This window comes from Strix uralensis, chromosome 21 (genome assembly GCF_047716275.1).
Source record: "Strix uralensis isolate ZFMK-TIS-50842 chromosome 21, bStrUra1, whole genome shotgun sequence".
Taxonomy (NCBI): domain Eukaryota; kingdom Metazoa; phylum Chordata; class Aves; order Strigiformes; family Strigidae; genus Strix; species Strix uralensis.
The window spans coordinates 7461539-7486068 of NC_133992.1; the positions used below are offsets into that span (position 1 = coordinate 7461539).

Genomic DNA, 24530 nt, shown 5'->3' on the forward strand with positions numbered 1-24530 from the left:
CTGTAGCTGTTAGAAAATTACTTCTGTTCCTAATACTCCTGGAAAAAAATGGGTTCGGGGGAAGTCCTTAGGGTGACAAGAAAACTGTCTGTCTTTCCTGAAAATCTAATTCTGCCTCTCCATTTTTGTAAGCAGCTGCTGGCGTGGCTGATTGATGTCAGCTTAGGAAGTGGTCTTAAGACAGGGTGACAGCATGCTGGTCAAAACAAATCCAGCTGCTTTTAGGGCATTTCCAGGAAAAATAGAGTTGTCATAGTATTGGAAACCAGAATGTGTGAGTGCCTTTTGCACTTCCCTTAATATAACCTTCATCTGAAACGAAGAGCTTGGCCGTGGTGACCTGGCCTGTTTGTATCAGATAGAGCTTGAAATTGATTATTTCTCTTTTTCCCTGGCTGCTTTATTTCCCCTTTCTGGAAACAACTTTAAAGTAATCCTGCAAATAGCTACAGTGCAGGGAGGAGATCGGGTTTATCTGTACTGCTTGCAGTAAGTCGTAGTCGGCATCTCGATGGCCACTTGCCGCAGTTAATGTTTCCCAGTGGCAGTGAGCACTAGAGATGGGGTTAGCCTGAGCTGCAGAGAGACCTGGTGGCATCTTGCTTGTGGCTCCCTGCTGTGGATAGACCTCAGCTCTCCAGTTAATGGCCACCGACTGCTCCTGGCCTCCCTTCTAATTATCAGCACAATTTAATAAGTTTGTTTATTGCTAAATAATCCTTAAAGAAACAGCCTCCTTTTGTTCAGAGGAAGCAGGGATCTAGTCTGCTGCAAAGAGTCTGATTGCCAGAGTGTTAGCCTCTATTTGCCCTGTTTTGGACTGCTTTGAAGAAGTTTCCAGTGATATATGTGGAGCTAAACAGCCGTGTTGCAGCTGAAGGCTGGGGCATCCTTTGAGATTGGGGAAACAAAGATGGGAGACCTTGGGGAAGCCTCACACCCCTCCTCTCTCCACCCCCTGCCTTCCCCAAGCTTCTGTGATGCATCCAGATATGAAGATGGCCTGTTTTGGTGTAATAAAACTTGATTGTAGTAGAGCTGAGAGGCTCAAACACAACATGATCCTGGTGTACGGAATGCTTTATTCTTTTGCTCCAACATGTTTTCAATGAAAATAGCGATGGGCAAAAGGAAATCTTATCCCTGTCTTACTGCTGATGAAAGTTAGTTAGCCCCTTGACACATCTGTAGCAGCAGGAGGACCAGGGCAAAAGTCCAGATCTCTCGGCAAAAGGTTTAGTGTAATACACAAAATGCCAGTGTTCTTCAAAATTGCAACTTTACAGATCACCATTTTTTAAAATAAGGCAGTTTGAGGTGAAAAAAACCTATGAAGATTTGCAGTGAAGGCAGTCATGAAAATTATTAGGTTTTGACCACTTAATTAAAAAAAACCCTAGCAGTATTTAATGATGAAGAATTAGGGTAACTAATGTCTTCCTTGTAGCTTTCTGAAATTTAGCGTGATCCCACTTTGGTTCAGAAATGCAGGCCTGTTCCACTGCTCTCCAGCAGATGCATCGCTCTGATTTTATTCTAGCCATGAAGATATTCTTGACAAGATTGTATATTCCCACCATGCACATTAATTTAGTGGGAGGCACTGCTTTGTTTTATGGGGTGGAAAAAAAATCCACATTTGTTTTGAGTGTCTGTTAGGTAGAATTCAGTTAAGGTGAAGCCCAAAGCAGAGTGAAGAGTTATCTACCAGCAGGTGCCATTAATAGGAAATGGTGCTGATTTTATTCAGTATTTTTCCTTATTTGCAGTAAAATGACTGCAGTTACGGTTAAATTGTACTCAACAGATGTAAAAGAGGGAAATAGGTATGTGGCTTGTCAGAGTTCAGCCCCCTCCCTGGTGTGAAGAGGGAGATGGTGGAACAGTACATCAGCTTTCAGTACTGCAGCGAGTGCGGCCTGCCCCAGCCCTGACTCTCTATTAGTGTCTGTCTTTCAGAGCAAAATGGGCACGTTGGAGAAGGAATGGACCTTTAGGTTGTTGGAACCGGGAGCCACATCAATTCTTTTTTCCCCCAAAACCAGAAATTGTAACTGACCTCAAGTAAATCCCTCTCAGTTCTCTCGAGCCCATCTCAGCTCTTGGAGAGGTTATCTGTGAAACATGGAAGAAATGATCTTGCGCATAAGTTATTGTGGCTTAATTTTTTTTAACTAATTTGTACAATAAATACACACTAAGGCTGATATCTCTGGGGTGGTGCATGGCTTACTATGTTTGTATAGTACTTGGAATGGGTTGGAGACATTACGTTACACACATCTGAAGCATTATTTCCCTGACTGATTTAACTTGTTGTGCTCGTACAGTTTTCCCTTAAGAAATTATCTTCTTCAAGTGTAGGATTGTGTTACAAAATGAAGGCTCTTCTGTTCCTTGTGTGAACTTCAGGAGTTGATTATAGGATGTGTGTCTGTCTCATAATTTGTGGGCAGTGGCTGCAGTGGAACAGACTGCTAAGAGAGCTGTTACGGTGAATTGAAATGCGAAGTGGATATTTAAATACAGCCTTGTAGTGTTAAGACCACTCTTTCTGGCATCTTGGGATAATGAGTGGCCTGGTCTGTGGCAAGGGCAATCCCATACCACAACAGTAGTCACCAGACCTATTGCGTGTAGTAAAACTATTCAGAGCACAGTTTGGGGCAAGATGGCGAGATTCTGAATTTGGTCGTATTTGCTCAGCTCGACGGTAGTGGCTTATCAGCTAGAGCAAATATTCCCCATTACATCACCCACGTTTTTCAACTGCAGTATTGATAGTTATCAAATCAGAGCTTTTTATATTCAGGGTGAGAATATGCAAAGACAAATCTAACTGAGTCAATAACACAGCAGTTGTCTTATCACGGAGCTGGGGAGAGTAATAAAATACATATGCTGTCGATATTTTGGTCCTGAACTATTATGAAGGTATTGACACGCAGCAGAAATACAGTATTGACTCTCTTTTGTCTATTTTATTTGAGTAAAGTGTTTGGTCACAAACTTTATGCATTTTTCTACCGGATTTAGAGAGTGTGGGATGCATCCGCTTTCTAACCCCGCCAGCTGATTGCCAATTTATTTCAGGTCAAAGAATGTGCAGGTTGCTGCAAGGTAGTTTGAAACAGCATCTTTATTATCACAGCTCACACGTTGGCCGGTTTCATTTGTTTCCCTACTTGTGCCCTCCAGGCATGCAATATAATCTTTCAAGTGGTTGTTAGGACCAAATGGTCTGGTTTTTAGCTGGTTTGCTGCAGGCAAAGTCCAGTAGGAAGCCCAGCAGGGCATGTGTTCCCACTTTGCATGAGCTGGTCTAATGATATTTTCTCCATTAACATTTGGAAGAAAGATCTAATCTGTTGGGGTTGGGGGGGCAGAAATCTGTTTGAGGGTTGTCAGCTGGGGAGATAACTGCTAATCATAAATGGACCACCAGCTAACATTGCAGATATGCCTGGAATGTGTGCATTCAGTAAAATGTGTTGTGGTTTTTTTTAAAAAAAAAAATACTGTTTGGGTGCCACAAGGTTACTTAACAGCCCTATTCCTTTAACAGGTCTCCGTGTAAGTGGGCTCCATGGAGCACCGATAAGAGACACAGAGAGAAGTATGTGCAAGCGCTCCTTAATGCTTTTTGCTTAGCCTAAATCTTTGAGTCTGATCAGCTTTTATTTTTGTTTTTTTAATACGTACCAGTCTGCCTGAAATTTCTCATCTCCCTCCCCCCCTTTTTTTTCCTTTTTTTTTTTTTACTACCTTGGGCTTAATTTGGGAAGGGGGGAGGTTAGTTGCAGGGATTTGGATTTGGGCAGGCAGGATTTTCTCCCATGACTCTCAGCATGGGGAGACGTGGATCAATTCCCTATCCTGTGTTCAGCTGGACACTGGGTTATGGTGTGTGTTGACCAAGAAATCCCCTCCTGTTTTGTACCACAACGCATTCATTTCAGCCACTGAACCTAAATTACTGTTTTGCTTTTCTTTCTTTTTTGATGAAATGGTAAGAACTCCTTTTCTATAGGGATGAAGTTAGTTTATCCGTGCTAATGCTTTGATTTTTTTTCCTTTTTTCTCTCTCTGCCACAGTAGGTAACCAGTTAGGGGCCCTGGTACATCAAAGGTAAGCAGTGGGTTATGTTTTATTATTTATTGATCAATTCTAATTGTTTATTGATCCACCATCTGTAGTAGTGTTAGGAAGTCAGAGGTTGAGAATATGGAGAAACTGTCAGCTTGAGTTTTCTCCAGGCTGGGGTTTCTGCTAACACTTGTAAGGTTTTTTTGTTGTGATGAAGAAAGAAGAGTTGATATGAAACTTGCATTTGGTTCCTGTAAATCTTCAGGACCAAGAAGAATAAATTCTCTCTCCTCTCCCTTACCCTGCTGTGATGGGAGGGAAGAAAGAAAAAGTAAAAAAAGCTCTGGCATTTTGACAAAAGTTGGAAGTATTAAATGGGCAGGTAGATTTTTTTTTTAATTATTATTATTATTTTTTAGTTTTGTTGGTGTAATATGACCTGGGATGACTCCTTTGTCAAAGATGGTTTTGGGAGTCTGAAGCAAGTGTGAGTTGTCATGCAGCATGTCTTAGGATCTAATACAAAAGCAAAATGCTCAGTTTTTTTTCAAATCCCGGTCTTAAGGAGTTATCTGTCTTGTTTTGAGTAGGAAGGGGAGAGCATTTCTAAAGCTGGATTCACCTTCGGGCTAATAATACTGCATTTCCATCATAACCATGTTTGGGAGCCTCAGCAGAAAGGACAAATGAGATGTATTTCTGAAGACTCTAGAGCTTTCAATTTTTAATGGTTAGATTAAAGCTAATGTCCAGCTAGGGCAGCACAGAAAGGGGTGGGCAGCTCTGCTGCTACCTGCCACCTGCTGCTACCTGCCACCTCTCTTCTGCCAGGAGTGATGTTCATGCAGGGAACTGATTAGGCTGCAAAGCCTGAATTGGTTTCTTTCTGATTTTGGTGGATGGTTTTCTGCTAGGTTAGCTGCTTTGTCCAGCTGCAACCGTTCCTCCAACACAGGGTGGTTAACAAATGCAGGATAGGACATTTTGGCAACAGGCTGGGTTTATTGCAGGTTAAACAACTGTAATTCTGAATCTCTCTGTAGCAGGTGAGTCTGTTCTGTTGCAGGTACGGACGGCACTGTTTGGTTTTGCATCACTGCTAGGGAGCCTCAGGACAGTGGAGAGTACTTTACCTGCAGCTTAGCAGTCCAATATGTGAAGTCTAATGTGGATTTTATACCTTCCCTAACTGATCTAAAGCAAAGAATGAGAATATTTTAATATACCTCACCACAAAACCTGGATTGAACTAATGCAGGTTTTGAGTTGCTGAACAAATTGTATATAATGCTTATCTAAATACATAGAGTTTGAAAATTCCATATTCATTGTGTTGTATTTTCTACAAGTTAGAAATGACTAAGCAAAAAACCAATCCAAGTTAATTCCTTTCTACTTGACTATGGTCAGGTCTTAGGAAATTGCTTTGGGTGCTGTGGTTTGAGGCAGAGACACATTGAAAAAGTCCAAAGAGCAATAGATATGGAAGTCTCAAGATAATAAGACTTCAAAGGATAATTGAAGACAGCATTTATAAATTCCAAGGAAAAGAATGATAAGGACACGCAGGCAAAAAAAAAAATATCTGTGAATATCAGAGGGGTTGTTTATATTGGGATTGGCTTTGGTAAGTGTCTCTTGGCAGGAGCGTAACCAAAAGTAATAGTCAGAGATTGCGGCTTGGAAGGTCTAGGCTAAATATTAAAGAAACTTTGCCACTGTTCTGTTAAATCTGTCTGGAGAAAGAATGACAAAACGAGGTTCTTCCATCATCTCCATTGAAGATAGTGGAGAGTAGACTGGAAATATATCCAGCATAGGAGAAATTAGGTGACCACGAGAGGTCCCTTCCAAAACAAATGATTTTGACTCTGATGTGGTGTTTATCTGTGTGTGCAAAAGCCTTATGCTGTGCCTGGTTTCCATGGCAGGGACATAGTTGTCTTCCAAATTGTTCTTTGTAATGACTATTTGATTTTTTTTTTCCTTCCTTTTTTTTTTTTTTTTTAGGGCTGTAATAACAGAAGAGTTCAAAGTGCCTGATAAAATGGTTGGATTTAGTAAGTACCTTGGATGCTTTTGATGTTTCTTGATGTGTTTTCTGTGCAGGAATGCTGTTTATTCTGACATGCCAACGAGTTTTTGTGCTTACTAGCCTTGGATAAGCCTTGTCTAATGCTATCTTCATGGGGACCAGATGATCTGTGTTTAAAATCCAGGTGCAAACTGCATGGAGAAGCTTGGTGTCCCAGTAATAAGAATAAGACTGTGTGGTACAAGTCACTGAAGAGTGTTAGTGATTCTCTCCTTTAAATTCCCACTAGCATAGTACATAAACAAGTCAAAAGTGAATTTATTTCCTCTCACTGAAACGTTTTCCTTCCTTTGAGTATGCAAAACTGTGAGAGTTGAGGGAGGAAAACAACATTTAAATGTTAAAATAAGAGTTGACTCAAGGCAAATTAAACAGAATTTTAAATCTCTCATAAATTTGCTGCAGGGAAACGCAACGAATATGCATTGCTGAGATGAGAATTTTTCCTAGATTTGCATTCCTGATACTGTTCTCTTTCAAGCTTGATTCTAATTTCTCTCTTCCTCTTGACGATCATTACTCTTCCTTTCAATGGCACCTCCTGCTGATGTGTTACTACAGTGATTGCATAGATTCTTCCACTGCTAGATCTCTGTGTATCTCTTTCAATTTGATATATGGAGAGTAAAACAGAAAATAACAAGCGATGATAATTACCCCTTAGTGCGCGAAGTTTTGTCCTGACTCTAAAGACACTATAAAACTGTAACTCAAATTCCTGCAAAGGAAACGCTCACGCTTCTCCTGTCAGACCTCTTCATTTATCGGTCCTGGTACCACATGTGGGGGAGCACTGAGAGGGGAGCTTGCGTGCTCTGTTAGTGCATCATCTCTGTGTTAAATCGAATCCTGGTTCAGGAGCGGGCAGATGCATGAGGGTGGCAACCCCACAGCTGAGACACTTCTGCAGGAGCATCTTGAGCCAGGCATACCTGTTTGACTTGACAGTTTTGCTGTTTTTGCAGTCTGGGAAGGACATGAATGGTGATTGGCACATAGTCGCTCCTCAGTATGTCTCATTGTGAAACAGCGATGTGCTGACTCCAGGAGTTAAGGGAGATGAGTATTTGTTTTCACTTAAGGTTGATAGAGCATTTCAGTATGTAGCAGTTCTGAGTGCAGACCAGCCACATAGCATGTCCATTGAAAAGAGGCAGTAAAATATGAATATTAAAGAAATAAAAGCAAAAGTCTTTGCCTTTTTTAGTACCCCAAATAACTGGTTTATTGCTTCAGGCTGAACAAGATATACTTAAATGACTCTTCTAGCAGCACGCAAACTAGTGCCTTATTTCTTGCATACTGTGTATTTCCATTCCAGTGCAAGACAGGCTTTCCTGTTTTGTTTTGCTTTTCCAAGCAAACAGAATAACTTTCGGCAGTATTTTAATGTTTTTCTGCTATGATAAATTTGGTCATGCTGTGGATGCCTCATCTGCAATCCTGGAGTCAAACCATTCCTTCATAGATAGCTGCAGTGGAGTAAAAGGGGGAAGGTGCTCTGCAGTTACTTAGAAAAATGGTATGTTCTGATGCTTGTTGAACTCATTTCAGTAATCGGCAGGGGAGGAGAACAGATCTCACGGATTCAGGCAGAGTCTGGCTGCAAAATTCAAATTGCTCCAGGTAAGAGCCTCTTTGTATGGCGGGTGAACAGGTTTTAATGTTGAAGGATGTGCCATCATTAGATCAGGCCACGCTCCTGGCATGTCATCACCGTTAACAGCTGATCTATACTAGGCTGTTGTGCGTGGGAGAGCTGTCATGGGACTGACCTGCCAACTAGCATAGAAAATGGGCTTGTCGGGTGGTTTGGGGAATGAAACGATGAAGGAACTGTCTTTAACCAGCGGATGGGTACAGTGCAAATGGACAATCCATGTTGTACTTAGACCTGAAATTGCAGCTGTTCAGCTTTCCTCTGGTGGTACCACTTTGCTCAGCTCTGCGATTTGTCTCTGATTAGTCTGGTCAGCTCCAACTCCTGGAAGAAGATATTTCAGGAGGGTGGCAGCAGCTCTTTGTACAAATCGCCTTGCACTGAAAAAAGGGGACCAACCATTTGTTCTGTGCTAGTGCCTGTTTGCTTTGGGGAAGACTGTACTACAGAGCTGTTTGGGAAACAGTGGATGAATGTAATCTTAAGTTCTTACCCCTCCCGTTAGTTGGTGGGGATGGCTTTAAAAGAATGCAGACATCCAGCAAATCATTTAAAATATGTTGACCCTGGATGGCTTTGAATTCATTGATGTGCTCTGTGTACAGGGGGACGGTGCTTCTGTTAGTGCTTGATAGTTACTGAAACAGCTGCCTTTTTTTTTTTATCCCATGTATTAAAAGTTTCCTCCTTGTTTCCTTTGCAGACAGCGGTGGGATGCCCGAGAGGCCCTGTGTACTCACCGGGACGCCAGAGAGCATTGAGTGAGTTCTGATTTCATTTCTCTCCTTTCTCCTCCTCTCTCTTCTCCCTAATGCTGTGCTCTGTCAGTGGTGCTACTTCATTAGCCGTACCAGCAAATGTTGGCCTAGAGAAACTTGAGGGTCTCTGGAGCATAGAACCTCTTGGTCTGATGCTTTAAACTGTGCACCTCAAAGGCTTTTTTCCAGTTGCAGTTTGAAGCCTCTGCAGAAATTTCCGTGGAATTCCCCTCCGCAGGGCAAGGTTGCTCTTAGGGCACCTAGGATGCAGTTTTCTAACTGCAGCTTTCCAGGATACTGAGCTAAGCTGTGGAAGGGCACTTCTCTTCTCCCCTTCGCTTCCCTACTCCTATTGAGATGACCATCCTTCCAGCTGAAGAAGGGCTGCATGAGGCCTCCAAAGCCTGTCGGTGCCACTCCAGAATAATCTGGAGGTGTTGGTGTTGTTGCAGAGCAGCATGAGGCCCATGGGTGTGCTTGGCTCTGCATCGCTGCCAACCAGAAGCAAAGGACTGAACCAAAGTCTTGAATTCTGATCCCTGCATGGTAGAGACACGTGGCCGGCCAGCCAGCAGGGATTTCTACTCTTTAGGCCTATAGAAACTTTAGGGACAGTGTTTCCTCCCTCCCCCTTCCCAGGAGCTGAGTTTGAGACTCTCACAAACCAGTTGAGGACCTCCTGCTGGAACTGGATCCAGGATCCTCAGGCTTACAGGAACACACTTAACATATGGAGCTGCTCTTTCTCTCCCCAGCCTTTGGGTAGGTGGGTTTTTTAAAATCCATCTGGAAATCTTTGAGTTGCATTTGATAGTGAAAATACATGGGCGCAAAGACTGTCTCTCTAAAGAGAAGACACTCATCATTCTTCCATTCCTAAGAGATCTAAAGGTACTTAAATCTCCTTATTCTACCATAATACTGCAAGCAGTGAGCCAGAATAAATATAATTGGCAAGCTCACGTTAAAGGGCAGGCAGTGTATTCTTGCCGATATTGAAGTGCTTTTCCCCCTGTAGCAAAGGATATTTCAGAACAAGAGCAAAATATTAAAAAGCTGGGATGCCTGATGAGATGCAGTTGGGGGAAAATGGGGGAGAGCTATAGTTAAGACTTCATGGTTCTGAAATAAGCAGTTAAATGTAGTCATGTCTTAAAATATAGATAAATAAAAAAAAAAAGAAAACTGAGAATACTCAATGTGTGAAGCAGAACAAGGTGTTGAGGACATGGAATTAGGTGAAATTTGATTTACTTTTGTGCTAAAATTCTTATCAAATTGGTTGTTTGAACTATTTTTTCAGGCTACGTGTAGAAAAGGAAAATGAAGTAAGGAAACCAGTGAAGATGTCAGACTTTTTTGGGAAGGGTTTTGTGAGGAGTGTTTCCATTAGTTATATCCAGTGGCAAACTAATAAGGTTAATTTCCAGGTGACCCCTCCTCATCTGAAATACGTTGTGTATTAACTGTTGTAGTCTCTATATTGTTACTAAAAGAACTCTATGCAAAATATGAAGGTAGATGAATAAAACCTCTTAAGACTCTTCCAGAGTATTTGAAGTGGGCTTCCAGAAATGCCACCTTTTGCCTTTTGTGAGAGAGTCAGGAGGAAGCAATGCTCTGATCTGTGTGCAGCCTCAGATCACCACCCCCTGAGCTGTCTCGGGTGAATGTCTGCTTGCAAGGGATGACCTTCTGCTGTTTCTTCAAACTGCCAGAGAGAAGCCAGCCCTCCCAGGGTGCCTGATAGGGCTTGGTATGAAGTGGAGAGAGGGGAAGATGCTGCTTTAGACTGAATAGGGAACCGGTGACTTTCTTCTACCTGCTTTGAGAAGGGTTGTGCGAGAAGGGCAGGAAAGGGATGTGTTGGTACTAGGAGTCTTCAAGCTGAAGGGAGACCCTGCTGGTTACCTCTGACATACTAAAGATTTTTAGAGAAGAGAGATTTAATCTCCCAAATGCTTCTTTGTGTATCTCTTCTCACCAGGAGTAGAAGAACCCAGTCTTTCACTGGTTGTGAAGTATCCTTGGCTGCAGTATCCTTGCCTCGCTTCGCAGTGTAGCTTTGGCACCTGCTGCTTGGGGCAGAGGCTGTGTTAGAGCAGTGTTCTGGTGCTGCTGGCAAGAGCAGGCAGAGCAGAGCAAGGCACTTGCCTGTGCCTGATCAGAGAGTGGTTAACCAGTGTGCTGTGGTAGTATCAGAGCAGAGTGTGGTTTTTGTCTTGACCGAGAAGAACAGAGCTTGAGTTTTACCAAATATTGTATGTATGTTAAAAAAAGTGTAGAAAAGCGTAGAACCTAGAGCATCTTCATTCAAATTAAGCACCCCAAATGCTATAGCTCAACTATTATCCTTAACTTCCAAAGAGGTCAGAGCATGCTGCTGCTCTTCCTTCTCTCTTCCCCTTTCAAAAATCAAACTGCTTATAAGTAATCATGATAGGGGAAAATATACATCAAAGAGGTTTTTTTTAAAAAAAAAAAGCAAACATTGTGCTAACTGTGGTTTCCTCCATCTTTTCACTACTTCTCCTCTCCCCAATCGCTTCCCATTCCAACGGTTCCTGGTCTCTTGGTCACATGGAACAATGTTGTCTAATGGTTGTTTCCCTCGATTCTTTTCCAAAGACAAGCAAAACGGCTACTGGGGCAGATTGTAGATCGCTGTCGGAACGGACCTGGTTTTCACAACGATGTTGATGGCAACAGTACGATTCAGGAGATTTTGATCCCGGCATCCAAAGTGGGTCTAGTCATCGGCAAAGGAGGTGAAACAATAAAACAGTTGCAGGTGCGCAAGATGCATTTACTTTAGGGCTCTCTTCCCTACTGCAGCTTCTCTAGATCAACAAGAGCGTGCTGAAATGGAGAGCCTTAAATGCTCTAACCTTCTACAGCAGGGACTACTCTTCTGCCTTCGGAGAGCTGGACTCAAATCCAATCTTGTGTTACAAACAAAATCAGTTTGTCCCCAGCTACGCACGTAGTGGAGTTTTGCCAGAACTGTGAAAGAAACTAGTGTGCTTTAGATGATAACGTTTGGTGCGTGCTGATTAGGAGGGGATCCTTGCAGCCAAGAAAAAGCCCTGTCTAGTCTGCTGCTGCAATAGTTTTTAATGCCAGCCATGCTGTTGTAGAGTGCTGTGCTTCTCTGTTGTTGCTGATCTGTGATAAAGCTGGCGTGTGTCTTTTTTTTTTTCCTTCATCCCACCCCTTTCTAACTAAAAATGTTATGTATAAAACTACATTCCTAGACATTCTTTATTCCTCAATCTGGTACAAGTTTTTTAAAGACTAGAGGGTTTCAGAAAAGCACCTAGGTCAAAAATGTAGGTGTTTTTGAGTGCCCTGATTAGGCCTCTGTCATCCAGTAGTTTTAAGGCTCGTCACTTAATGACTATTATATGCAGACAGTTACAGATTTTTGGAAATCAGTTGTTGAGGTAGAGGGTTTCTCTCTGCAAAGGATTCAGCTATTTGAGAACTTCAGGAGTAGCACACTTTCTGGCAGTTCTTTACCCTCTAGGACTGATACTGAGTTTGTGCTATAATTACCCGTGAAGAGCTAAAGTAGCGTTCTGTGAAGCTGCTGAATTGACCTACCTAATGTTTAGTAACCGAAATATAGTCCCTTGTTTTAGGGACTCTGCTTAGCAAAGTGCTCTGTGCTTTTTCTTCAGGAGCGAACAGGTGTGAAAATGATTATGATCCAAGATGGTCCGTTGCCTACTGGAGCCGATAAACCTCTCCGTATTACAGGAGATGCATATAAAGTACAGGTATGTAATAAAAGTAAGCAGTTGCCCCAGAGAAGAAATTTAAACTTTAGTGTATTTGTGAGCATCTAATGAAGTTGAATCCAACTGTAACGATCCTTGCTGGTTTTGTTTGTTCTGTAAGGTTGATGAGGTTTGGGTAAGTTAAAACACGAGACTAGCAAGTGTTGGCTTGTTCACAGGGTAACCTAGGGGCTCTCACTCCCCATAGATATTAGACGTGGGTAGGAGAAGAGCTGAGGAGGGTTTGGAGAAAGTCACTTTGAAACGCTTTGCTGTCCATGTAGCAAAAAATTTACGTTACTTGAAATGGGTTCTTAGTGACTAACTTCATCACACCTTTGAGAAAGTTTTGTGGGGAGGTTCACTATCTCAGACAGCCAATTGACGCAGGTAATTAAACAAACTAATCCCATGACAACTCCTGAAACCAAGGGGTTTGCTTAGTGTTGGTACCTCAGTCTCCTTGTGTCAGGGTTCTACAGATATGTTCATACCTGCGGTTCAAAGCAGAAACCCATGATCAGCCGGAGACTGGAAGGTTGCAGCATGATGGAAGCGCTTGAATTAAAGAATTAAAGTTTAACTGTGGCATGTTCCACTTCTCAGCAAGTGCTTTTCATACCTTGCTAAGTACTTTAAATCTAGCTTAGCATTCCTGTCTCTAATAAAAATAGTTCTGTTTCATAGGATCTCCCTAATCATAAATTGCTGCAACAGTTGATGTTGCTCAGGGATAGTATGTTTGGGTTGTATTTTTCAAACATCTTATTGCAAGTGGGCTTTTAGATTTAATTTTTTCAAAATTCTTATTGTGGAGGCACAGATGTGCAAAAAGGAGTTCAATGGCAGTCTTGCTACTTTTAACCAAATCATACTTTTAAGTACTGCTGCTTTCCAGGTGGCAGCTTCTGCCCTGTAAGATTTGCTGTTGTCACATTTTCCATGCCATAAATTGTGCCAAGCAATTGTGGAGACTGCATAGGGTGGAAGATCTTTGAGGCATTTAGGAAAGTTCAGCATGCTTAGAAAGCACTTAAGAAGCTTGGTGAATCCTTGGGTTAGGTGGGATTCTCTAGATGCTGCAAGAGTGTTTCTTAACTCTCTCAAATCCCTGTGGAATCTCTCCATTGTCCTTATTTCTGTCTTGGCATCTCTTAAATGTCTTTGAGTTGTTTCCTTCTGTAAAAAGTACTGCAGGGGGATGGAAAATACGGAAAATATGTAAAAACGTGGAAGGAGTCAGATCCACCAGTGTCCCTCAAACTTGGAAATAGAACCAAAATGTCAAAAGCTTGACTGGTAATATATAGAAGCAAAGGCTCTGGTTTCAACGTGTAGGCGCTTTTTTTTTTTTTAATGGTGACTACTGTTGATTTATTTCCAAGGTACACTTCTACTAGCTGGGCTACATGGAAGCTTGTGAACGGCCTTGAGGGCTACAAGTAGCTAGGAATAATATTCATTTGTCTCAGAAAATGTCTTGCTGGATTACTGCAGACATGGGCTTAATTTTTCTAAGTGTCCATAAGCTCACTACTGCCCACCTGCCTCCTTGTTACGTTCTCTCTAGCTCTTAATGGACGTGATCTCTGCTATGCTACCACAGTTTCTACCTTACTATATTGGTTTCAGTTCTGTCCAGTAGGAAAGGGCCTTTGCTTCCTTTAATTTAAAAACAAAAATAAAAAAACAATCAAAGATACTTTGAAAGGTAAAGGGCCTTTTTTTGAAAGACTGAGGGAAGCAATTCCACACAAGAAACTGCCACCTTGCACACTTGGCAGGTTTTGTCAGACGTGGAAGATGCCATCAAGAACAGATCTCCATTGCTATGGTAAAAGAAACTCTAAATCAGAATGCTGTTTCCCTTAAGCAGATGGAGATCGCTTTGTCTGAAGCCTGACCATTAGACACTGTTGAGGCCCTAACACCAAGATGGCAAGCAGAATAATTTTAAGCTAACTGTAACTTCTTTCCCCATGTAGCAAGCGAGGGAAATGGTACTGGAGATCATCCGAGAGAAAGATCAGGCAGACTTCCGAGGCGTACGCAATGATTTCAGTTCTAGAATGGGAGGAGGCAGCATAGAGGTATGTTTTCTTCACGAGTACTCTGCTAACCTCCCTGTGGGATGGGTAGTGGGTGGAAGTCATCAAATTGCACATGTAACCTGTAAGCATATTTCTAAATGTATTGTGTTTTGTTGCCAGAAGAGTGAGTCTGGCTGCAAAGAAGAGGAGTTCTCATGCACTTTTCTAATTGTCTTTTTAAGCTGCATTCTTGTAGTGCAGAGTTCATTTAGCGGGGAAGGAATTTGTGGCCACATGTTTGTTTTTCTTAAGGGATGTGTTCTGTAGCCTGGAGCTGCTTAACGTGACCTGTCCTCATAGTTAAGAGCATCTCATTGTAAAATCAGAGTAATTCAGTCTAGTTCTCTGAGCTTTCATACTGCTTTGCCTTTCCCATCAGGTCTCTGTGCCCAGGTTTGCTGTTGGAATTGTGATAGGAAGAAATGGAGAAATGATCAAAAAGATTCAGAATGATGCTGGAGTTAGGATTCAATTTAAACCAGGTTTGTGTGAGGATGGAGAGCCATTACTTTCTGACCAGTGTTCCAGCTTGGGATTGCTAAAGTGAATCTGATCTGAGGTTACAGCAGCTAGGCCTTCCTAACTTAGAGGTGGATTGTGTCTCTTTCTGAAACTGTTTTAAATATGATGTGCTGCTTCCTTGTGCACTTTCTGTTTTTCAGAGAATAAGATTATATACAGCTCATTTGCAAACATTAGATGTCACAACAGTCATGTCTTGAGTGATAATTATATGGATAAACAAAATAACAATAACAAAAAACCTTTTATTTCCTGTTAAAGGATTCTCCTTCAGGACATTAAAGCCTTTGGGGATCAGGAGTTGATTAATTCTAAGTAACTTTCTCTGGGTCCTTGGCTGTCTGATCACCTATCAAAGCTGCCTTTGTCCTCTTAAAATTATATCAGTCTCTTTCATGGCTTTTTGACCTTTGAAAGTGGTGCCTTTTAAATGTTGTTCCCTCTGCAGTGTGGGTTGGGATTTGGTTTCTTTCAGTCCATGGAAGAGGGGCTGAAGGTGGAGGGAAGAGGTAGCTCTTGGGGTAGTTATGGTATGTGAAAATACTGCTAGCAGTGGTGGTGCTAGAAGGAAGCTTTCGTTGGTGGGTGGATGTTTTCTCCTTTTAATTTAGGCTTTGCAACCTCTCTTCACAGATGATGGGATTAGTTCTGAAAGAGTCGCACAGGTCATGGGCCTTCCCGATAGGTGTCAACACGCAGCACACATCATCAGTGAGCTCATTCTCACAGCACAGGTGGGTTCTGGAGGCTCTTGGGAGGAAGGTGCTTATATGGGAATGTAGTCTGCATGCATGTGGCTGTGTGGATAGATGCCACCATCTGAAGAACAGCAGTGTTAAATTTTCCCCCTGGTAGGCCACACGTGCTGCTGCCCAGGACAGAGCTGCTAGGTTTGTGGTTTTGTTTATTTGGGTTTTTTAATGTAATATGGACTAACTGAACTATGGGAAGTCCCCTGTTCTCAGGCAGTATTATGAGACCTCATTGTAGCTTCATGTTTACCCCACGTTTAGCTGTTCTTAAGTTATTTGGAAACAGCGGCCTGATGGAATGGAGTCCAGCAGCAGTGTGAGGCAGTGACGGGAGGCTGGGTAACGCGTGACAGCAGAGCATTAACAGTGCTCCATGGTGCCTCCTCTTCAGGCTCTGGTCTGCTGGTCTAGTGGCCAGGGAAGGCAGCGAGGGCTCATGTATGTGGTCACTGTGCTCTAAGAAAGAAACCAACATAACTGTATTTGCCAAGGACAAGAAGAACAAAAATGGGTGGACTCATGAAGGGGGTTGTATATTCCCTTTGTATTATGAGAAGTAAAGATGTTAGGTCATTCCAGACTGGAAACCTGAGCATGATTTGTCCATCAAGGGTAGGTCTTGATATCTCTTCTTGCCCTGAGATCTGGTTTGAATACTTGATTCCCTATTTTTTTTTTTTAAATAATCCACTTAAGTTTTGAGGTCTGTCATGATAGCCTCTGGCTGCCTGTGGTCTTTTGGAGAAATCAGTTACCCAAAATAGGTATGTCCTTTAAGTGTCTTTGAACTTAAAAGCTTCCTTTGGAAGTTTTGGAAAATGTGCATTTCAGCTGAGTAATTCCAGCAGTTCTTTAAAGAAGACACTTGAAAGGGTTTGGAAGCAACTTCTGTGTGTGTCAGTACCAAGATCTATTGGTTGTTCTAAGGGAAAGCCCCCATCATAAACTAAAAGTCCTTTAGTAGTTGATGCTTATTTATAGGTTTATTTCAGCAGATATAAAGGCATGCATTTAAAATATATAAATATCTTCCTGAGTCAGGAAGGCAACTGTAACCTACGTTACTTGGCATTTCTTTAAAGTGCTTCAAAATCTTGAATGTGAAACTGAAGTCCAAGAATATCTTAACTCAGTGCCATTGATTATAATGCAGTTTAACTTACCTTGCTTTATTTTGTTTTTAATGTGCATTGGGGCCAGCAGAAAACCACTGATGCAAATTTTTTGCCTTCCAAGGAACGAGATGGCTTTGGAAGCTTGGCTGTTGCCCGAGGAAGAGGTCGTGGCCGTGGGGACTGGAGTGTTGGAACACCTGGGGGCATGCAGGAGATAACCTACACGGTGCCAGCCGATAAGTGTGGTCTCGTTATAGGCAAAGGTAGGTCCAGTGACACTAAATACTCAAGCTTGCAATCTTTCTCAGGTTGGTTGCGTTCTTGTTGCCTGACAGTGAGGCTTTGGAGTCTTCTGTAATTGCAGGTATTTAGTGACTGGTGAATGCAGCATAGGAATAAGCTATAAGCGCTTGTGGTTGTTTTCTTTGTGGTGCTCTCACTCATAATTGTACTCTCCAGGCCCTTGTTCACAATCTGCAAGAGAGGCTCTTCATGCAGAGCTGTCAAGTAAGCTTGTTATAACAAGCAGCTGCCTGAGAAAAGGCAGGTTCATTTGTGGATTCTTTTTATAGAGAATTCGTTTAAAGGACAGTTTATCAGGGACAAGCAGAACAGTCATTTCGTCATGCTGGATTTCTGTGAGTGCCATGTGATAAAATGGAAGGTCTCTGAATGTGGTAATGACAGTAGCTGCACACAGCCACGTACCTGAAATGTGTGATGAATAAAGTGAAGCAGCGGGATTTGTCTGTATCTGAGCCTGTCACAGAGCAGGCTGGCGCACCTTGTCTTGCTCAGACAAGCATATTCACTGCCGTGCAGGCCCCTTGGCTGCCTGAACTGTTGAATCTCTCGTGCTAGGGAGATGGACAAGGAGTCATCTGGCCTTCCTGTCAAGAACCAGTACAACCCCAAGACAGTTATGAAACCAGAGCATCAGCAGCAGTCTCAATGTGTCATAGAGCATGAGCTATGCGTCGGGTAGTGGCAGTACTTGGGTTACAGCCAAGAGCAGAAGAGCGCTCTCGCTCTGAATTGTTGTGATGCTTCTGAGTTAATACACCGATGTATCAAAGGAGTTGTATTTAATTTTTCTGTCTGCTTGGTTCAGAAAGAATGACATATGTCTTAACTGGTATTTAAGTAATCACAGTTGGCTTTTAACCTCAGCAGAGGTGAGGTGAATAGAGTAGGAACAGATTAGCCGCAGCGGTAGAGGAGGCAGAGACTTGAGGGCGTTGTGCCATGTTTCAGTGGCATTTAGTTTCCTGCTGTCCTGCTGGGCTGGAGTGAGCTTGTGATGAAACGTGTTGTGGCCTCTTTCCCCTGCTGCACAACCCTGCTGTATCTCGTTTGTTCCCTTCCATGTGTCTGGCCCCTGTAGCACCCTGAACTCCTGCCTTATTGGACGACAAGGGACACAGATACGGGACACAAGCGTGTCAGCAGGGTATCTGTGGTCGTTTTCAGATGACGTTCTTTGCCATAAACCTGTTCACAAACCTGAAAACTTCTTTAAATGTGAAAAAACACCTGTCCTTCCCATTATGCAGAAATTGCAGAGTTACTATGCTTGATCTCACTGAGCAGTCCAGTTGGGCAAAAGATCAAGCAAAGCAAATTTTAAGCCCATGGGTGAGAGTTATATGTATGGAAAAATCAAATTATAATGAAACTTTATTGCTGTATCCATTAGTCATCCTTAATAAAGGATCAGAAAAGGTCACTTGTTGTTCAGCAGTGCACTGAAGTGGAGCATTTGTGACTACAGAGAGCACTGTGTGCTGAAAAGATAAATGCAGGTAGTGGAGTTGGATGTCCTAGCATTCAAGTGCAAGGCCAGGCACAGGCTCGCTGTGGGGGTGAAGGGTAGCTTTTTACCTTTGTTTCCACAACAGCAAAATAGGGATTCTTACCCAGCCAGATCAGAAGCTTTCTGGAGTGACTAATTACTAGTTGTATGGTGATTTGAGTGCTTGTAGCTTTGTAATACTACCTTGTAATCGGTGTTCTTACAGTGCCTATGCTCTTAGTCTGTTGCAGCCTTCATTTTTGTCAAGTGAGTGATGGCTGTAGCACTGCCTGTCGGGGCCTGGCCCAGGGTGGATGCTCTACACTCTCCGTACGTTGATGCGAGACGCCTGATTCTTCTTATTTCCTCTCCCGCTGCCCGTGGGGCGGTGTAGGGGAGAGGGGATGTTAGTGGGGTTTTCTTAACAGTGACCAACTGTAAAACTTTTGCTCCCCTCTTTCAGTTTCTGAGCATTTTCCAGCTTTTTGGGGGGGCTGCTTTTTTTCCCCCCCCCCTCACCGTGGTACAGGACTTGGCTGTTTGCCTTCTCTGTAAAATCTTGGCTGAGTCCTCCGGGCACACGTAGCTTGGTCTCTGAGGTTTGCACCCAAGCAGAGGGTATCCTGGGCCCCTGGGTGTAGTGTATGTGATGTGGCCAGGTGACTGCTGCTGTGCTTCCAGCTCCATGTCACCACGCAAAGGGGAGAAAAGAGGGAGATGAGGAAGTTTCTCAGCTCAGTTTCTGCAGCGTGTATGATAGAAGATCTGGGGCTCTTTTCTTGTGGCCGTCACTTCTCAGCTTGGGAGCATGAGCCTGTATGAGCTGATAAGAAGTCTGCAGCTCCCTGCAAATCCTGTGCGTAGCTTTTTCCTCTAGAGGGTGGGTAGGTGCAGCTTTTCTTTTCTGAAAGACTTGAGGAAGGGTGGAGACGAGCGCCATACACATGTCAAGCGCTTTCTCTGTTTGGTAGTGCTTGGAAACAAACCACAGCCTCTCTGGGCCCCCGCTGGATTTCCATGATAAATACAGCAATATTGACAGATAACGTGGCCGGCCTGGCTCTTGTCAGCTCTGCCTTTTAGCAGGTTTGATTAATTGCTTTACGATTTCACGTCCAGCTGGGGGGCCACTCTTGGATCACTTCTGCCCCCCATCAGGTAGAAGAATGGAGCGGGCTGCTGAATGCGTCTCTAGACAGCCACCATGTGCCGAGCGGGTCACCTCATTATGGGGGAAGATGAACTCCTTCCGGCACCAGGCAGCGTCGTGTTGACTGCATCACTCCCTCTGCATGCTCTGGAGGCCAAATTGGGGTAGCTTGGGTGGGAAGGAGCACTTTGGCATGTACCAGACTGGAGGGTAAGGAGGAGAAGGCCACCAAGTCCTGGTACAGGAGGTGGGAGCGTGCAGCCTCTGACCAAACCAGGAGAGCCAACTAACTTGATCCTGCAGTGTCTAGGAGGGAGCTGATGTGGAAACAGCCCCAACAACTACCACCTTAGTGCTGAATGCTAAGTGGGGAAGTGATTTGAAATCTGTATTGTCCTCACTTTTAGTTTGATGAGACTGGTTCAAATTTTAACGCCCTTTTGGAAAGAGAAACCTAGTCTGCAGTGCAAGTAGCAAGCTACGGTTATGCCTCTCACCCAGTGAAGAAGTTCTCCCACTCCTTGGTGATCCAAAGTGGTTGATAGGGCCCTATGTTTTCATTAAGCAGATGAAGTGGCTGTTCATTCAGATCTCACCTCAGTATGTAAAAACCAGAGCCTCAAACAAGTCTGCATCAGACAAAAATATTACATAAAAAAAAAAAACTTCTTGGTTTTGAAACTTCATCTTCCCGCTTTCCCATGCTTGACTGAAAATAAGTGGCTTGGCTTTTGGCTGCACAGTACAATCGCTGTTGTCTGCCCAGGGATGTGACACGATTATCTTTTGTTAAATGCATCTTCAAAAATTCATTTAGAAAGAGTTAATTGCCCTTTGGCAACTTTTCCTCCTCCCTTCCCCAAGAAGGCTTTAAAATGTTAAAAAGGTCACGAGTCCATTACAATGAAATGAACAAGTGTCTGCAACATCCACGGTTTGTTTTGAAGTTGTGCTGGATGTATAGAGATGGAAATGTGAGCAAAATTGAGGAGATTATTTTTGGACACTCTTTTTAATTAAAACCAAACAAAAATCTCTGGTTTGTTTCCTTTGCTCTCTTTCCTGCTTGCTGTATGTCCTTTTGGCTGGTGATTTTTGGTTTGTGATTTAAAAGTTGTAAAACCCCTTCCTTCCCCATACCCTTTAATTTCTCCAGTTGAGTGGAGCTGGTCTGTAAGTTGTGTGAGCTTCCAAAGGAAGAATTGAACCATTGTAACATTGGCTGAGGCTTTTGTTAAGCAAATTTCATTAAGAGACCAGGACCTAGCAGGTCTTCAGGAAATCAGATCTACTTTGGCTGGCCCTGCCGCGTCCTGCTCGAAGCACTGCTGTGCTCTAGTGTATCCAGATGGCCAACGAGCCAGACATGTTCACTGTGTGCACAACTAACTCTGAAATAGCGGAAGGCTGCCTGGAATCCTGCACTGCTGGGGTGGTGTGGAGGGATGCGTACGCCGCGGTGGGAATGGGAAGCGTGGTAAGCGGAGACTGCTCTGAGGGAGTGAGCTATTGAACAGCACATGATTGTGAGAAAGCTTAAGCTTCGTTTTTAAGCTACAAGGTATGTGGCTGGTGGCTTTTTGCCTTAGTGGAATGAAATGTCTAGCAATGGAAAGAAAGCCTCATGGAAGAAAGAAAAAGCATGTTTTAGTCGCAGGTGACTTTCTTTTCTGGAGAATTGTGAACAGCTCTGCAAAACCACTGGAATTCAGTCAGTACAGTTTTTGCATCTGCTTTGTCAAAGTGTATCTCGGCCATGCTGCATTTTGTTGGGAGCCGAGCAATGCACACACAGGGGGACTGTGCACCATCCATGACCCCAGAAACTGTTGCAGTAGCTCACGGTTTCAGGTCATGCTGGTGAGGTGGTGTAAAGCAGCAACACGAGCTCAGGTACTGTGGCTCCTTATGCTGTTGCCATCCTCTGCCCACCTCCCTTGAGGCACGCAGAAGGTAGTTAAAACTATATTCCATTACTAGAACCAGACTTAGGTGTGCTTTTATGTAAAGAGATGCTGAATATCCCTCCTTGTGTCTTGGTTTTCTTTTCTTCAGGTGGTGAGAACATCAAGAGCATAAATCAGCAGTCGGGAGCCCATGTGGAGCTGCAGAGAAACCCACCTCCAAACACGGACCCTGGTGTACGAATATTCACAATCAGAGGAGTTCCCCAGCAAATTGAACTTGCTAGACATCTCATAGATGAGAAAGTTGGTGTAAGTTCCATCTCTGTTGATGTTGGTCTGTCTCTTTCAGGTGGGGTGTTTTCACTCTTAGGTACATGTAGGCCTGGACTTACAGGATGGCACAGAATATGCATGCTTATGTTATTTAGCTTCAAAACCATTTGCCTGTTAGCAGCTGCTTTGAACTTTGACGGCCCTCCAGCATCTATTGGAGTAATTTTTGCTGTGGTCCCAGAAGGATCTGACTGTTTGCTGACATAATCAAGGGTAGCGTGCAGCTGTATGAGAGGGAAGGACAGCAATAATAAGGTATGAGAAGGCTGTCAAAGGAGATTTTTGAAGGAAAGACAATAGTGTCACTATGTGAGAATGACACAATCCTGGCATCATCATACTGAAAGTAACACTCAACTCCTTGCTCCAGTAAATCCAGGATGACTTTTATCTTCCACTTAATGCAGTGCTGTGGTATTGAAGCTTAATAATGTCAGGCTGGAGTACTACTGAAGGGGGTGACTTGGGTAAAAGAAAGTACAGAAAACAGTGAACTGAGGCATAGTAAAGCTGAAAAGCAACCTTTGTGCCAAATTGCCTGAGAGGAGAAGGCTTGATACCAACCTTGAGATCCAGGCTATTCAAAGGAAAACTTCCATCTGTGCCGTAGTCCCATTAGCCCCTCTGTGGGCTGGCTGGAGTTGCTTTTGAAGCTGGGCTCCTGGACTGTGCTGACAGTCCTGAGAACTTCATCCTTGGAGAACCAATCACTTCTTTCAGGTCTTGGGGTTTAGTGGAATGTGGCCCAGCCTGCTGTCTTCCCCTTTCTTACTGCTCGTGCTAGCTGCCTCCACGCTGCGCTTAGAGCTGGCATTAAATATTTGTGGCTTCTGTGACAGGGTACCAGCATGGGTGGACCTGGAGGATTTGGTCAAAGTCCGTTCAGCCAAGCACCCGCTACACCTCATCAAAAGTGAGTTTCTCTGTCTCTTCGTGGGCGGGCTGTGGGGAATGGCTGGGAGCTGTAAAAGCAATGGAGAAGGGTGGAGGGCCATGGAGGGGTGGTGTGTAAGCAGAGCCTTTGAAAGATTGAGCATTCAGAAGCAAGTGAGATTAATGCTTTAAGCTTGTCCACAGGAAAGATTTTTAGCTATTAAATTATAAACAAGGTGGGTATTGGCATCTCCAGAATTCCTGTCTCTAGTGCAGTGGGAGCATGGAAAGAAGCCTGAACTGCATACCGCACAAGGAGCGTTGTGCAGCGCGATGTGTCTTCACCGTGGCTGCAGGAACAGACCAGTATCGGTGAAGTTAGCAATCACACCTACACAGTTTCCTTTTGTTCCCGCGTTCACCTGCTTGCTCTGCAGTCGCTGACCATAAGTAACAATTTGGCTTCTGTAGGCAGCCTCATGTACACGGCCTGTTAAGTATTTTATTGTCTACCTCAACGTGCCTTTTTGTCCTCTGCAGTGGTCCTCAGGCGTTCATGACGCAGGGTTGGGGCAGTACCTACCAGACGTGGCAGCAGCCTGGACAACAAGTCCCAAGTAAGTGTCTAGGACCTGCGTTGGAGAAGGGTTGGTGTTCCCTTTGCAATTGCTGCTTCCTGCCTGCAAGACGCAGGTTCACCCGTGAGACCGCTTGTGTGAAAACAGCAAAAGAATTTCCTGAGCAGAAGAGGTGTGTGGAGGCATGCTGTGGTGTTTGAGCTCAGAATAAGCTGAAGCCCACTGAAAACTGTAACGCCTTTTGTGTGCTTAACCGCTTACTGCCTGTTTCTGCTCTCTTTGTGTAGAAACTTGGTCTTTGCTGTTCCTCTCTAACAAAAACAGTTCTGCCTTAGGCTGTCTTCCACCCGGATTCTCCAGGCAAGCACTTGCCAACCCCACTTCCCCCTGACAGGCACACCGTGTCTCATGGAGAGCCCTCCCATCTCTTTGTTCTTGACCTTACCAGTTCTTGCTTATTTTCTTTTTAAATGTTCTGTATGAGCTCTTCTCACTGTTCAACTCCCGGTCTGATGGAGAGACTGGGAAAGGAGATGTAGAAAATGAAAGAACACATAGACAGGGCTCCTATACTCGTTCATCCACACTGGCTGTAGTAGCATCCCCTTGTCTCCTTTTGGGAGTCAATGAGAACTACTCGGCCTCCACAGTGCTAAATGCTGTTTTCAAATAAACAATTAAAAAAAAAAACCCAACCAATGTATACATATCCTTAGTCATGAGTTCAGAAACTGAACCCAGATCACTGCTGCTGCTGGGCTTTACACTTCAAGCCACGAGCACTGAGTCAGGCTGGCTGATACTCCTCAAGCCTTGAAGTGTCATTTCTTCCTAAAAGCCTGTTTAGTCAAAATTCAGCAGATTGGAATGGGGAGTCCCCCTTTTCAGGATATTGGCAGTAGTAAACGCTGTGGTGATGTGGATAACTGCATCATCCTGTGTCTTCAACAGCCAGAGTAATTGTTTGCCTTAAACAGCAGATTTATAGTCTGCTTGGTAATCTCAAAGCTCACGCGATGGGCAGTAATGTCCAACAGAC

At 43.6% G+C, this 24530-nt stretch overlaps 1 protein-coding gene across 3 annotated transcripts in view; it reads left to right on the plus strand.

Annotated features, from left to right (window-relative positions):
* The window catches only part of FUBP3 (far upstream element binding protein 3), a 40777-nt gene that overhangs the window by 9783 nt on the left and 6464 nt on the right, over positions 1 to 24530 (plus strand). For 2 of the 3 annotated variants that reach the window (XM_074890999.1, XM_074891001.1), the window contains exons 3-16: positions 3566 to 3616; positions 4096 to 4129; positions 6098 to 6147; positions 7737 to 7808; positions 8546 to 8603; positions 11229 to 11391; positions 12281 to 12379; positions 14365 to 14469; positions 14849 to 14951; positions 15625 to 15725; positions 16980 to 17121; positions 21856 to 22016; positions 22880 to 22953; positions 23454 to 23530. In XM_074890999.1, coding sequence (XP_074747100.1) covers positions 3566 to 3616; positions 4096 to 4129; positions 6098 to 6147; positions 7737 to 7808; positions 8546 to 8603; positions 11229 to 11391; positions 12281 to 12379; positions 14365 to 14469; positions 14849 to 14951; positions 15625 to 15725; positions 16980 to 17121; positions 21856 to 22016; positions 22880 to 22953; positions 23454 to 23530 — 1290 coding nt within the window. The remainder of the gene's footprint in view (positions 1 to 3565; positions 3617 to 4095; positions 4130 to 6097; positions 6148 to 7736; positions 7809 to 8545; positions 8604 to 11228; positions 11392 to 12280; positions 12380 to 14364; positions 14470 to 14848; positions 14952 to 15624; positions 15726 to 16979; positions 17122 to 21855; positions 22017 to 22879; positions 22954 to 23453; positions 23531 to 24530) is intronic. The other variant, XM_074891000.1, reaches the window with a different exon arrangement.